This window comes from Patella vulgata, chromosome 3 (genome assembly GCF_932274485.2).
Source record: "Patella vulgata chromosome 3, xgPatVulg1.2, whole genome shotgun sequence".
Lineage (NCBI taxonomy): Eukaryota > Metazoa > Mollusca > Gastropoda > Patellidae > Patella > Patella vulgata.
In genome coordinates this window covers 25093569-25107501 of record NC_065881.2, presented here as the reverse complement: position 1 = coordinate 25107501, position 13933 = coordinate 25093569, and the positions used below count along the sequence as shown (strand labels likewise).

Below are 13933 nucleotides of genomic sequence, written 5' to 3'. Positions count from 1 at the left end.
GCGTGTAAAGTCGGATATACGAAAATACATTTACAATATAAATATGAATGAAAATATGGGCTACATTATAACAAAATCAGAGTTCTTAAAAATGTACAATTCAGTTAAATAATTACTAATTACTAACGGAAAACAATAAAAAAAACTAAGTCCTTTAAACTGAGAACGTGGATCGGGCTATGAACGTGCGTTTCAGATCACCACATCACTATTCCCAAATTTTAACCAACCATCGACTGAGTTTATTGACTGGAAATCCTAGTGTCACGGAAAGATAACTCTGTTTGGAAACATGGTTTGGTGTAGAGGAGTAACCGAAGTTGGCCGAGTGAAATCTGCAGAGATATGCCGGGTTGCCGAGTGAAAAATAGAACGTGACTCAGTCATTGAAGATCCAGTATTGTGCATCCTGGTGGTACATCGGGGTAATTGAAAAAAGACTTTTGTGATATGATATTGTGATCAGTAGTTTCATGTTTTCTGTAGTACTAGTAGGCCTAAAAAGTTGAAGAAAATGAGTAGGTGTTTTTTTAACAGCAAAACCATTTGTTCAGTTCAAAACGTGTGTTTTGTTGTACAATTAAATTTTGATAGCCGTATTTATATTTCTATATTGAATCCTCATCATATAATAATATTCTATTGCCGGCAAATAAATGTAAAGCCAAAGGGTAAGGATTAAGCTGCAGAAGCCTTTCTACCGTCCTTCCCTTCATGAAAAGTATAATACCGCTACAAAAGAGTATAGCACAACAAATAAAAAAGAAAAGGATGCACTGCAGTGACAATTGGTATAAAATAAAGGTGCTAGCACTTTCGCACCTAAATAGACCAGTAGTCTGAGTAGTTCAGCTCTGAACGTAGGTCTCATTACACTCGGCCGAGTGTATTAATGTTTAATGAGACCTACGTTCAGAGCTGAACTACTCTACCACCAGTTCCCTAGAAATGGTTCCACTACTGATGTCTTCTGCCTTACTCCAGCCACAGTAGTGGCTCATCCTACGTATTTCCTTTAATTGCGCAAGTTTTTTTAGTCAAATGACTACAAAAAGGTTACTGGCCTATAGCTCCCTTAATTTACACATAAACTGACCCAAAACTGTACTGCACATAGCTTAACATATAATAAACCAATTCTCATTGAAATGAAGGTGAAGCCTTACCACAATGATATGTCAATATGAAACCCAACTGGTCTTCATGAAAATTATAACAGTCGGGCATATCAAAGCCTACAATGGGAGCCGAGGTAGGTTGGTGAGTAGGCCTAATAAGGTCCTGGCTTGCTAACCAGGAGTTCAGGGGTTCGATCCCGATATTGGCAGAAAAGTTCTCTGGGATTTTCCAGCATGGTTTCCGTTTGTTGCTGGTGTAATTCAGAGGGTCTTCAGGACAAGGTCAAGGATCCAAAGTCTTTATGTAGCCTACACTTTGGCGTTCACGTAAAAGAACCATTGACAGTTGGAATTCGATATAAGAGTAGGCCGTAGCGCTGTTGTCCAGGCAAAATTTTCCAAAAAACTTGCTTCATTATCCCAGTCGGTGCAGAAAAGTAGGATTGTTAAACCCCATTTAATTACACATGAAAATCCTGGCCAGTGAAAGACTGAGTAGACCTTTGATGAAACTACAGAAAAAGAGTAACATCTATTGGAATTGACCTACATTTATGTCTGGCGTGATTTAGAATGTTTATGTTTCTCTTCTTCAGGTCAGCATTTGAAATTATCAGAGAACCCACGCCGTCTGCTGATGGAGGTTATTTTAAGACTCATCTTGATTGCATTATTTCTGTAATTATTGTTTATGAATTTCTTCATTCATTTTTCTTTTTCAATCTTTTGGGGTTATGCAAGGATTAATCTTTTCGATTTCCAGCATTATACAGCCTTGTAGTGATACAGACTACAGTTTTAAATGGATTTTTATCAAATTTGGTGTGAAGCTTTATGACTGACATTAATTTTCAAATTTGATGTGATGTGAAGCATTAAGATTAGGGAGGGTGAACCATGCCAATTTTCAGCATTCTAGGACTTTCCTATTAATATACAATTAATAGGCCTATTGTAATAAAATGTTACATAAAGCCTGCACTCATTTCATTGTGGTGGATGGGACAAAAACTCTTGACGGATAGGACACCATTAAATCTCCAGTTTATATTTTGTTAAACAAAATCAAGAAAGTTACAACCATATATTTACTTATAGCTTGTATAGAAGATTTTAATATTATAATTTATTTTTATATTTATCAAAAATACCTTTTAAAAGAAAAATTCCTCCAAATTTTGACAGATGGGACAAAACATATTGCTAATTTTGTTGTGCCGTTTGTTGAGTACACAGAGTAAAAACCAAAACCATGTGCTTTTGTCTTTAATTTCATCACATTAAAGTAGCTATTAGTGATAAAATAACAGGTCTTTGAATAATTATATTTATTCTTTTTAAGACAAGAAAAAAGGGAAAACATACAAAATTGATATGGTTTTTTTTTAAATAGGATCGTATAAGGACTTCTATTTTTAACACCATCCAATAGAAGTTATAAACTTTCTGTAACATTAAACTAGGATATATGCTTATTAATTAAAACCTAAAATTAAATTAACAGAGAATTTCATGGTACTGGTAGCATGTTCTGTTTATGTATGGTTGCACAGTTCTCCTGCTTTGTCTATCTCTATATAACTACTAAAGTGTTTTTTATTGTGTGTTTTATGTTAATTTATTTCATTTTTTTAAAAATTATTTTAAGATGGACTGACAATCTTAAACCATTTCATCGTCAATTACAACCAGAAGAATTATGGTTATATGATTTTCCTAAAACTCCAAGTTATTACCCAGATTCTTATTTATTGGTAACTATTATTATTGTTAATTTTTTTTTAAGATGGACTGATGATATGGAGCCATTTCATCGAAAACTACAACCAGAGGAATTATGGTTATATCGATTTCCTAAAAGTCACAATTATTATCCTACTAAATACTTATGGGTAAATAACTTTGTTGATCCTCCCTGCATGATATTCTCAACTCTAATAAGTGTTTAGCACTGTAGATATATATATATATTCATAGCAGCAGTGCTACAGCTAGCTGTAGTTATATAATACATAAAGTATTATTTAGAATTCAGAGTTTACAAGAGATATATTTTTACTTTTTTACAGATGACAGTTGTTGGAATGTCGGTGGTAGTTATTGGTGGATTTTATTTTTTAAGAAAAGATTTAGAAGATTTTATTCATGCAGCATTAGGTATGAATTTGTTGAATATATTGTCATCACCACAACCTATGTTCCAACTGGAAATACCAGCATGACATTATTATGCAAATAATCAAAGGTTACTGGTAGGCTTTAGAATTATTCCATAATTAGCCTATTATAAAACTTGAAGTACTTAACTGACATCTAATTTTAGATATTGTATTATAAGACAGGAATTCATTTACATTGACTCACATTTTTATTAGGCATGATGAAAGAACAATCGTCAAAAATACTGTCTGCAGAAAAATATAGAAAAAACGAACATACTGTGATATATCGCAGTTTTGATTTTCTGAATGATATTTAGCATAAATATTTACGATATTTTATTGCTTGGTGATGAATTTATATGCATCTTGACAAATTTTTTATACCAATATTTTCATTTTCCAAAGGAATCATTGATTTTCTGATTGAAATTTTTTTTAATAAAGCAGAAATATAATGCAAAAAAAACGTCAGTACGATTTTAAAATCAGAGAGGCACTTTAATCAAATCATTCTAGAAAACGACTTACTTAATGGATCAAAGCAATTTCTTGTGAACATTATGTTGACAAGTAAGTGATTAATTCATCACAATTCCAAGACATTACGAGAATGTTTAGAGTCTGTACATATTCTATACATCAGTATCTGGTGTGTCCACCGCAAGTGTCAATAACAGCAGTGCAGCGTCTGTACGTGGAGTGGACCAGACGATTGATGAACGCCATTGGCACCTGGAACCACACTCTCAGAAAAGCCTTGTGCAATCCATCGGCTGTGTTCGGTCTCGGTATGATGTTATTATTAAGTCTCCTCTGAATTTCATCCCAAAGATGTTCAATTGGGTTTAAGTCCTGACAAAGGGCTGGCCAGTGCATAACGTTGACACTGTTCTGCTGTGATATGACGTGAGGTCTGAGGGCTAGATCAAAGTAGTGCACTGCTGTGATGCCGCCTTCTCTCCCTGGACCAGGATTTTGGCACACCACAGGACCCACTCTCTGGTTCAGGAAAACTCCACCCCAAACTATTATGCTTGGACCTCCCCACAAGTCTTGTTCCATGACACATTGGTCAGAATAACGCTGGCGACGTCAACGCCATTTTCTGGTCCTGCCATCTACAGTTGATACGCAATACTGACTCTCATCTGTGAACAGATCAGTTCTCCATTGCCTGTGTCGCCAGTTCTGGTGTTGTTGGGCAAACTGTAGACGTTCACATCGATGGCAAGGGGTGAGGATCGGTCCACGGTAAGGTCTATGGCAATGGATGGGTCTTCCGTGTGTTCCCACTGTGCTGTCCTAGATGCCTGTATGAAGGGATTGGACCGTAACTTCCTGGATTATGGTCCCTGATTGTACAAAAAATCGCGTTTTTAGCTAGTGGTTCCTATAGAGGTCACAATTTAAAAAATGTTTGAATATATCACCGTTACACTATAATGATTTCGTAAAAATCAGACCGAAACCGCCCAACCAAATGGTCGCTCCTTGAACACAAATAGTGTAAAAGTATGTAATACCAAGGTTGTGGACCCTCTAAAGATCACAATTTTTATCCGATTTTGATGAACCTTACAACAAATGTTTATATCCCTAAGATCTCAGTTCCTTTCGATATTCGCGCACATAGACCATAACTTTGTGGATTATGGCCCCTGATTGTACGAAAAATCACAATTTTAGCGTGTGGACCTTCTAGAGGTCACAATTTCTATCAGATTTTTAAAACTGTTTTAATATATCACCGTTGCACCGTAAAGAAGGTTGAGTTTGAATTTCATAAAAATCAGACAGAAACTGCCTGACAAAATGCCGCTCTTTGTCCTTGTACGCAAATAATGTAAAAGTATGTAATACGAAGGTTGTGGATCCTCTAGAGGTCACAATTTTTGTCCGATTTTGATGAAACTTAAAATATATGTTTATATCCCAAACATCTCAGTTCCTTTTGATGTTCGCACATTTTAGATCTTTACTTACTGGATTATGCCCCCTGATTCTACGAAAAATCAGGTTGTTTTTTTAGCTTATTTTCTATCCTTCTCTTACAAAATGTGGACGTATCTTGTCATTTAATGATTACATCTAAAACAGTGGACGAACTCGAAAATATTGGGCAACCTTACTTTTAGGCTAGATTCTTAGGATGCGTATATTATATGTAGGGTTTGTTTTTTCAGGTGCCATGTTGGCATTTGGGTTGTGTGGTGTTGTAACAAATTGTATTAAATTAGCTGTAGGCAGGTCAGTCACTACTTATGTTATTTCTATCTTAAGCCCAATTTGTCAATTGGGGGAACTGTCGTATACATGTAGTTCCTAATAGGTAAAATTAATATACAAAGATCAAGGGTCTGTCATCCAGTAAGACATATGTAGCAAAAATTTCATCATCAACAATCTTTAAGGCTGTATACACGTAATTTGCCTCGCCTTCATTATTTGGTGGAAAAACATCATAGATATAGTCCCTCGTCTGCTGGCTGAAATTACAAATGTTGTCACCAGAGCTAGGACACTTCACAAATATTTGAATTGTATATTTTAGACCTCGCCCAGATTTTCTACAGAGATGTTTCCCACATAAAGAAATGAAGAAATTAAGTAATCTGTTTATAAATATATCTGATTGTACCGGGAAAAAAAACGTTATTAATGGAGGTTTAAAAAGTTTTCCGAGTGGTCATTCTTCACGTACGTATCAAGTATAGTTTAATTTGTTCTTTGTCAGTCTAAAGCCAATTTAATAATTATTTTGTTCCCTTTCAAATTTATTGTTGATCTCAGTTATCTTTTCTGTTCAAGTCTGTCTTCAGCCATTGTGTAGTCATTGGTCAGGGTAATGAACTATGATGTAATAGAAACCTTTCGCAAGGCCACAGACATGGGGTTAAGTACAAAACTTTGTTCATTTTGAGACTATGGGACTACTTAATGCCCTACACATGACATCCATATGTACCCCCTAGTTGTTACGAGTCAGCCAGTCCAGAGAACCTAGCCACTGCACTGTCCTGAAGTGATTGACATTTCTTGTTCTTTTTGTATATGTGGTTGTATATCGCTGTTGTCCTGTCTGTCAACCCTCCACAATTTCTTGTGTATATTGCAGACAATTTTTATCATCAGATCTTTTTATGATTTATGTATGGATTATTTACATTAGTGAGACCACCAAGCCTATTGAATTTCAACAATTTTGATGTTTCCATCTGTTATTGTCCTTGAACACTTTATTATGAACGAGAAAAGTTAAAGTATGATCTTGTTAGTCCCCCGCCTTTCGAAGAAAGCAGGGGACTATTAAAATGGGTTCATTCTGTCTGTCTGTCTCCGTCGGTCTGTCTGTCCATCACACTTTTTGGAAAACGATATTTAACTCTCCTTCTAATTGAGCTAGAATGTTCAAACTTGGTGTGGGTGTTTATTAGGTCAATGCAATTTGATTGGTTGATGCTTTGGAACACAATAACTTTAGTTCTAATTAGGTGAGAGTAATGAAATTTGATGTATAGTTTTATTACATCAATACCTTGACTAAGTTCGATAATGAGCATTTTCTGCTCAGGGTAAGCAGAGCAATAAGCAATTTAATTGGTTGAGACTTTGGAACACAATATTTAACTCTCATTCTAATTGAGCTAGAATGTTCACACTTGGCGGTAGGTGTTTATTAGGTGAATGTCTTGATGGAGTTTGAAGATGAGAATTTTGTGCTTAGGGACATGATAACATTAGTTCTAATTAAGTGAGAGTTATGAAATTAGATGTATAGTTTTATTACATCAATACCTTGACTAAGTTCGATAATGAGCATTTTCTGCTCAGGGTAAGCGGAGCAATAAGCAATTTTGATTGGTTGAGACTTTGGATCATAATAACTCTCCTTCTAATTGAGATAGAATGTTCAAACTTGATGTAGGTGTTCATTAGGTGAATGCCTTGGTGGAATTCGTTGATAAACATTGTCTGCTTACGGTAAGCAGAGATAAGCAATCTGATTGGTTGATGCTTTGGGGCATGATAACTTTGGTTTTGATTAAGTGAGAGTGATGAAACTCCGAGTATAGATTCATTATATCATTACCTTGGCTAAGGAGCGAAAAGCAATTTGATTGGTCAAGACTTTGGATCATAACAACTCTGCTTTTACTTGAGGTAGAATGTTTAAACTTGATGTAGATGTTCATTAGGTGAATGTCTTGACTGAGTTCTATGATTAACAACTAAGAAATTTCATTGGTTGATGCTTTGGGACAAGATAACTAGAGAGTGATGAATGCTCTGACAACAAAAGTTATCATCAGATCTGCTTCTTGATATCAATGAAATGAGCCTATTGAATTTCAACAATTTCCTTGTCAACTACGGTACATTCAGAGTTATTGTTTACTGTGTAAAATGTTATGAACACTCTAATTTGGATTGCTCAAAATAATGAAATTAAGAAGCTCATTGAAATTATGTTAATTACTTCTAGAAGATTGGGCCATTCTTCACTTTAAAATAGAAAATTGTTGTTTGATTCATGTTCTTTATTTTGATTATTAACATGAATAACGATTACAGCAATTTCTGATAATTGCTTGTTTAGGTGTTGCCCTTGATTATGTCTTCATAGGATCTTGTCAATGATAAAAAGTTTGCTTTGTATATTTACTTAACGATTCACAGAATAACATTCTTTATGGACATCTTGGGCAATCTAGATACACAGGCCTATGTTTCATTGCCTGGCAAGCTATCTTTTACAAATCCCAATGTATCCTTAAATTCATATATACATGTAGTTATTCAAACTTTCCTGGGGTGGGGTGGATGGCCGAATGGTTAGTGCATTATGTCCTAAGGCCTGTCATTGAGTCAACTGGTGTGGTTTCGATTCCCCGGTAGTACGTGACAAGATTTAGCTTCTTTAAATGTAACAAATAAAGCAGGCCTTATAAAGAGTTTTTATGTGCCCACATTTTATTTTGGCCTGTCCTTCTGTTCATCTATTATTTGTTCAATATAGAAGCCTATTTAATTTAAATGATCATTTCAAGATCTTTCTTACAAAATCGTAATGGCATATACATGTATAGGCAAAGCTGCTGTTTTGAAATGTTTCATTGCCTGTTAACCTATTTTATCTTTCAGATTCAATGTCAAATTTAGGTTATTTGGGTTTTTATATTGCTGGAAAACTTCGAGTTTTTAGTACCAAAGGCCAAGGTTCAGCATGGCACATGTTGGCTGTTGTGGCCCTTTTTTTATGGCCAACAATGATTGCAATATCTAGGACTGCCGATTATCATCATCACTGGCAAGGTGGGTATCAGGCTTTCACCAGTTGTATCAAAATCTAGATGGTGAATACCCTATCTCAAGTCTCTTAATTTATTCAAGAGCTAAATCTGCCTATTACAGATCATTCTTTATACCTTAAATGTTATATAAATTATTAATTAGACCTTAATTAACTTACCAAGACCATAATCAATTCTCGATGCCATCAGATACTCTCAATTTTCAACAGATTGAAATACGATTTGCTGTTAATGCAAAAATAGATAATTGAGACTTTGTTTATTGCTGTAACGCACGTACAGTAGCAATGACAATCGAGGCTACACTTGTAACAGCGATAACTCCGCTTAAAGTGAAGTAATTCCGTTTTCATTATCTATTTTTATATGCCCACATTTTCATGTGGACGTATCTTGTTGTCGTCCCTGTCCGTCCGTCCACAATTTGTTTTTGGACACTCTACAGGTCATAATTTTGATGAAACTTGAAATGCATGTTTATAACCCAATATCTTGTTTCCTTTCGAATTCGCGCATTTTCATGTGGACATATATTGTCATCACCCCTGTCCGTCTGCCCATCAACAACAGCTCACAATTTTTATCCGATTTTGACGAAACTTGAAATATAGGTCTATCTCCTAAAGATCTGGGTTCCTTTCGATATTGGAATGTATCGGACCATAACTTCATGGATTATGGCCCCTGATTGTATGAAAAATCACGGTTTTATCTTGTGGACACTCTAGAGGTCACTATTTTTATCTGATTTTGATGAAACTTTAAATGTATGTTTATAACCCAAAGATCTTGGTTTCTTTCGATATTCACGCAAATCAGATTGTAACTTTCTGAATTATGGCCCTTGATTGTACGAAAAATCACGTTTTTAGCTTGTGGTCCCTCTGGAGGTCACAATTTTTATTCGATTTAAAAAAAAAACATGTGAAAATATCACCGTTACACCCTGATGACAGTTGAGTTTGAATTTCGTGAAAATCGGACCAAAACTGCCCCTCGTACTCAAATAGTGTAAAATATATGGTATATCAAGGTTGTGGATCCTCTAGAGGCCACAATTTTTATCTAATTTTGATGAAACTTAAAATTTATGTTTATATCACAAAGATCTTGGATCCTTTCTATAATGGCGCATATCCGAATGTAACTTCCTGGATTATGGCACCTGATTGAACGTAAAGTCGCATTTTTATCTTGTGGTCCCTCTAGAGGTCACAATATTATTATCTGATTTGAAAAACAGTTGGAATATATTACCGTTACACCATAATGTTGGTTGAGTATGAGTACAAAGAGGCCACCCCTCGTACGCAAATAGTGTAAACATCTGGTATATCAAGGTTTTGGAACCTCTAAGAGGTCACAATTTTGATCCGATTTTAATGAAACTTGAAATACATGTTTATAACCCAAAGATCTTGGTTCCTTTCGATATTTGCGCATATCGGATTGTAACTTCCTGAATTATGGCCCTTGATTGTACGAAAAATTGTGTTTTTAGCTTGTGGTCCCTGTAGAGGTCACAACATGTGAATATATCACCGTTACACACTAAGATTTTGGTGTCCTTTGATAATCGCGCATATCCGAACGTAACTTCCTGGATTATGGCCCCTGATTGTTCTAAAAATCGCATTTTTAGCTTGTGGATTCTCTAGAGGTCACAATTTTTTTTTCCAATTTTAAAAACTGTTTAAATATATCACCATTCCACCATAATGAAGGTTGAATTCGAATTTCGTGAAAATCAAAATGAAACTGTCTGACAAAATGGTTGCTCTTTGTACGCAAATTGTGTAAAAGTATGTAATACAAAGGTTGTGAGGCCTCTAGAGGTTACAATTTTTATCCAGTTTTGATGAAACTTAAAACATATCTTTATATCCCAAAGATCTCAGTCCCTTTTGATATTTGCACATTTCAGACCATAACTTTCTGGATTGTGGCGCCTCGTTGTACAAAAAATCGCTTTTGCTTTTAGCTTTTTCTCTATCCATCTCTTGCAAAATGTGGACGTATCTAGCATGGCAACTGCTTGTTAACTATTATAGCAAGAACTGTGAGCTCTTTATTTAGCCCCTTTAAGATTAATAGTAATGTGAAACACCCAAGATTTTTTTTGCCAACATTACTTGTGTCCAATCTGTGTATAAACTAGCATTATTTATTTTATTTTGATAGATTCAACTTTTATAAGATTTGAATTTTATTTTATTTTTCAGATGTATCAGTTGGTCTGATTCTAGGATTTGTTGTGGCATATTTCACATATTTCCAGTTTTACCCTCCATTAAGCCACATTAATTCTCATCAACCATATTCTAATCATCGCGATAAACATCACGATAAACATCACGATATTGAAATAGGTTCACACCGATTACCATTAAAAATTGTGTGAAGGGTACAATTTTAAATGTAAAAGAATATTGAAATCAAATATTGAAACTGCCAAGAGCACATAGAGAGTAGACCAGCACAAGATGTATCATCTTGGTTTAATGCAATGTCTAACAATGTCAGGGTTTTGTCTATGTTTCTCATAGTTTGTGATGATTTCTGAGATGCAGTCCTCTAGATTCTTCACATCTCTAGTGGCAGAAATATTTAATATTTTAATGTACAGAAGGAGCTAAAGATAAAAATAATGTATTGAATTGCATTTTTCTGGTGTATCATTTCGATTAGTGATGGGGTATTTACTATGTTGTGTTTTTATTTGGTTTGTGTTGATCTTTAAAAATGATTTATTTTAATAACCAGTAATTTTATCATTGAGATATTTTGTTTTGAGATATTTTGTTAACATTTACTTGATGAAGACAGTGCTATTTAAATGTTTTGTAATAATAATGATAATAATAATAATTAAGTATTTTGTAAATATAGAATCTGAGATTTAGTTTCCCAAACTAAAATCTTCTTTAAAGGAAAACTCCAGCCATTATTCATTATCTATCTAATATTAAGATAGCTTCTAAAATGCACAAACCAAAATACAGATTAGGTTTTCTGGCTTTGACATCCTGAGGCTAATTGTCAGTCACTATTTATCAATAATACAATTGCTTGTGCTATTGTATAGTTCAAAACAATAAGAAAGTAGTCGAATAGCTCATGCAGTCCTTTGGTTATAGTTACCCTAATAATAACAACACAACAGGCATCTTAATTTGCTGTTTGAAAGCCGAAAAGCATTTGTATTTTGGGGTGTGCATTTTTGAAACTGTTTTAATATTAGATAATAAATACAAAAATATAAACAAATGGTAAGGGTTTCTGTTGTCCTTTAATATACTGCCTTTCATTTACATGTCTCAAATAATTTCCTGTATTGCCTGCTTTCTTAACAATGTAGTATCTATCTTACAATTGAAAACCAATTTATAACCAACTTTTTTTAGACTGCAATTTAAAATTGGTATGTTAATGGGGTTTATTCCAACGAAGGCGCAGTTATTGACCGTAAAGGATTAAACTAGGTCGTTTTCGACGACTTCGTGGGAATCCAGCACCTAGGAATTAAAATGGATTAAAATCGTAACAATGGTGTTATAGATCGTTATGATAAGAATTTACACTTTCATAATCCCCAGTGTAACTAATTAACCAACATTTTAGCATCATTTTTGGCATAAGAAATGAAAACATAACTACACTATAACAAAAATTTCGCCAGATAAGAAACCTTGTCTAAATACTCGACTAAAGTCAATTCCTCTTCCTCATGTCTTCCTTTTAATTCCTTGAGCTGGCTTTGGATTTGAGCATATTTATATCTCTTCCTTGGTGGTTAATATTTTGTTCTTGTTGTAAAAATGTGATCATTTCAAAACCATTCGGATGGGCTTTTCCAACGAGCTTCTCGATTCTTGCATGCCATCTTTCCAGAGTGTTGTTGGTTCAGAGTGAACATAAATTCATAAAATCTTTAACACCGTTAATTGGGTCCTAAAAGCAACATGCCTCTCTTCAAACGAAAGCCGACAAGTCGATATTTGCGCTTTCACGGGAAGGATTAATTTTGGTCACGCTCTGTAACTGCGCCTTCGTGAGAATACACAATGTTAATGGGGCATTATTAAGATTAGATAAAGAAAAACTGGAAGTTCTTGCTATAATAGTTAAAAAAAATTGATAATGAAAAGGGAATGTGTTGAAAATTTCAGTCAAATTACTTCGATACAATTACAGTGTAGCCTTGATTGCCATTGCTACCAATGTTTTGATAATAAAGTCTTGGTTATCCATTTTTATGTTAAATCATCATCCGCAAATCGTATTTAAATTTTTTAGCTCTTGAATAATGCCTGTTTAACTAAATAAAATGTGCTAGAAAGTTCTCATTTCAAAAAGTGCCACGGAGTTTGCAAGCAGAAAATATGTGGTAATGCAATGTGAAAATGTACTCTTTTGTTATATATTTTGTTTTAATAAAGTATCATCATGATTAAAGTACCTGTATCAAACCAAGTACAATGTACATGTATGATGTTTTAAATATTACCAGATTAATTGTTTGTTTAGTATTGAAGGCTCACTGATATTGTGAAATTGATATCTGAGTAGTGGTAATCAATGATTTATAATCTGACAGTAGCTGTACTGTATGTTATGTGCCTTTGTATCTGTACATGATGGAGGTCATTGATATAAAACCTGACTGTAAGAAAAGCTTATTTATTAAATTTATCTCAGACTCTGAACCTAAAATCCCACAAAAATTCTTCTCCACTCAAATCCAAAAGAAAACAATCATTTTGTATGTGAAATGTATATATGGTAGTTTCGACTTAAATATGTTTTTAAGTCACTGGATAGATAGCTTTTATGTACATATATTTAATCAACTTTATCTAGATTACAAATTTAGTCTTATTTCTTTTTAACGGAAGTACAGCAAGAAATAGGACAATGTTTTGATCGATTATGTTTCTAATTTAACTTACCTTGGTGAAATTACTACTTTGTCACTTTGTAAAGTGCTCCTGAACATGTTATATGAAAAGGTGCACTATAAATATGCTGTAATAATAATATTGATATACAATTGTTGAAATGTATTTATGACATTGTGTGGTCAATGTATGGAAATATAATAAATATTATATTTTTATACTCATGAGATTTATTTATTTTTTGGAGGGGGGGTCAATTATGTGTTTAATTTACATTTCAAAATCAAAGTAAACAATATAACACAAAATATAACCAAACAAGGACGTACATGCTTCCAGCAGCAATGCAGGAATAATACCTGATAAAATGCACACAAAACAACAGTATGACTGATGTTATAGGCCCCAAAAATTAAGAAAGAAGATAGCTGGTGTACCAGTAT

The 13933-nt window shown here is 34.0% G+C and overlaps 1 protein-coding gene across 2 annotated transcripts; it reads left to right on the top strand.

The window, feature by feature from the left end:
* Positions 1–336: 336 nt before the first annotated feature.
* On the top strand, positions 337–13710 carry LOC126814784 (phospholipid phosphatase 5). Of its 2 annotated transcripts, none has more exons than XM_050540161.2 (8): positions 337–425; positions 1715–1796; positions 2905–3010; positions 3188–3275; positions 5464–5527; positions 5832–5977; positions 8423–8593; positions 10815–13710. In XM_050540161.2, the coding sequence occupies exons 2-8, from the start codon at positions 1756–1758 to the stop codon at positions 10991–10993; spliced, it is 795 nt and encodes a 264-aa protein (XP_050396118.2). In that variant the 5' UTR covers positions 337–425; positions 1715–1755; the 3' UTR covers positions 10994–13710. The 2 variants fall into 2 exon arrangements, with proteins under 2 accessions (XP_050396118.2, XP_050396116.2); XM_050540159.2 differs by having other exon boundaries at positions 358–518.
* Positions 13711–13933: the final 223 nt, after the last annotated feature.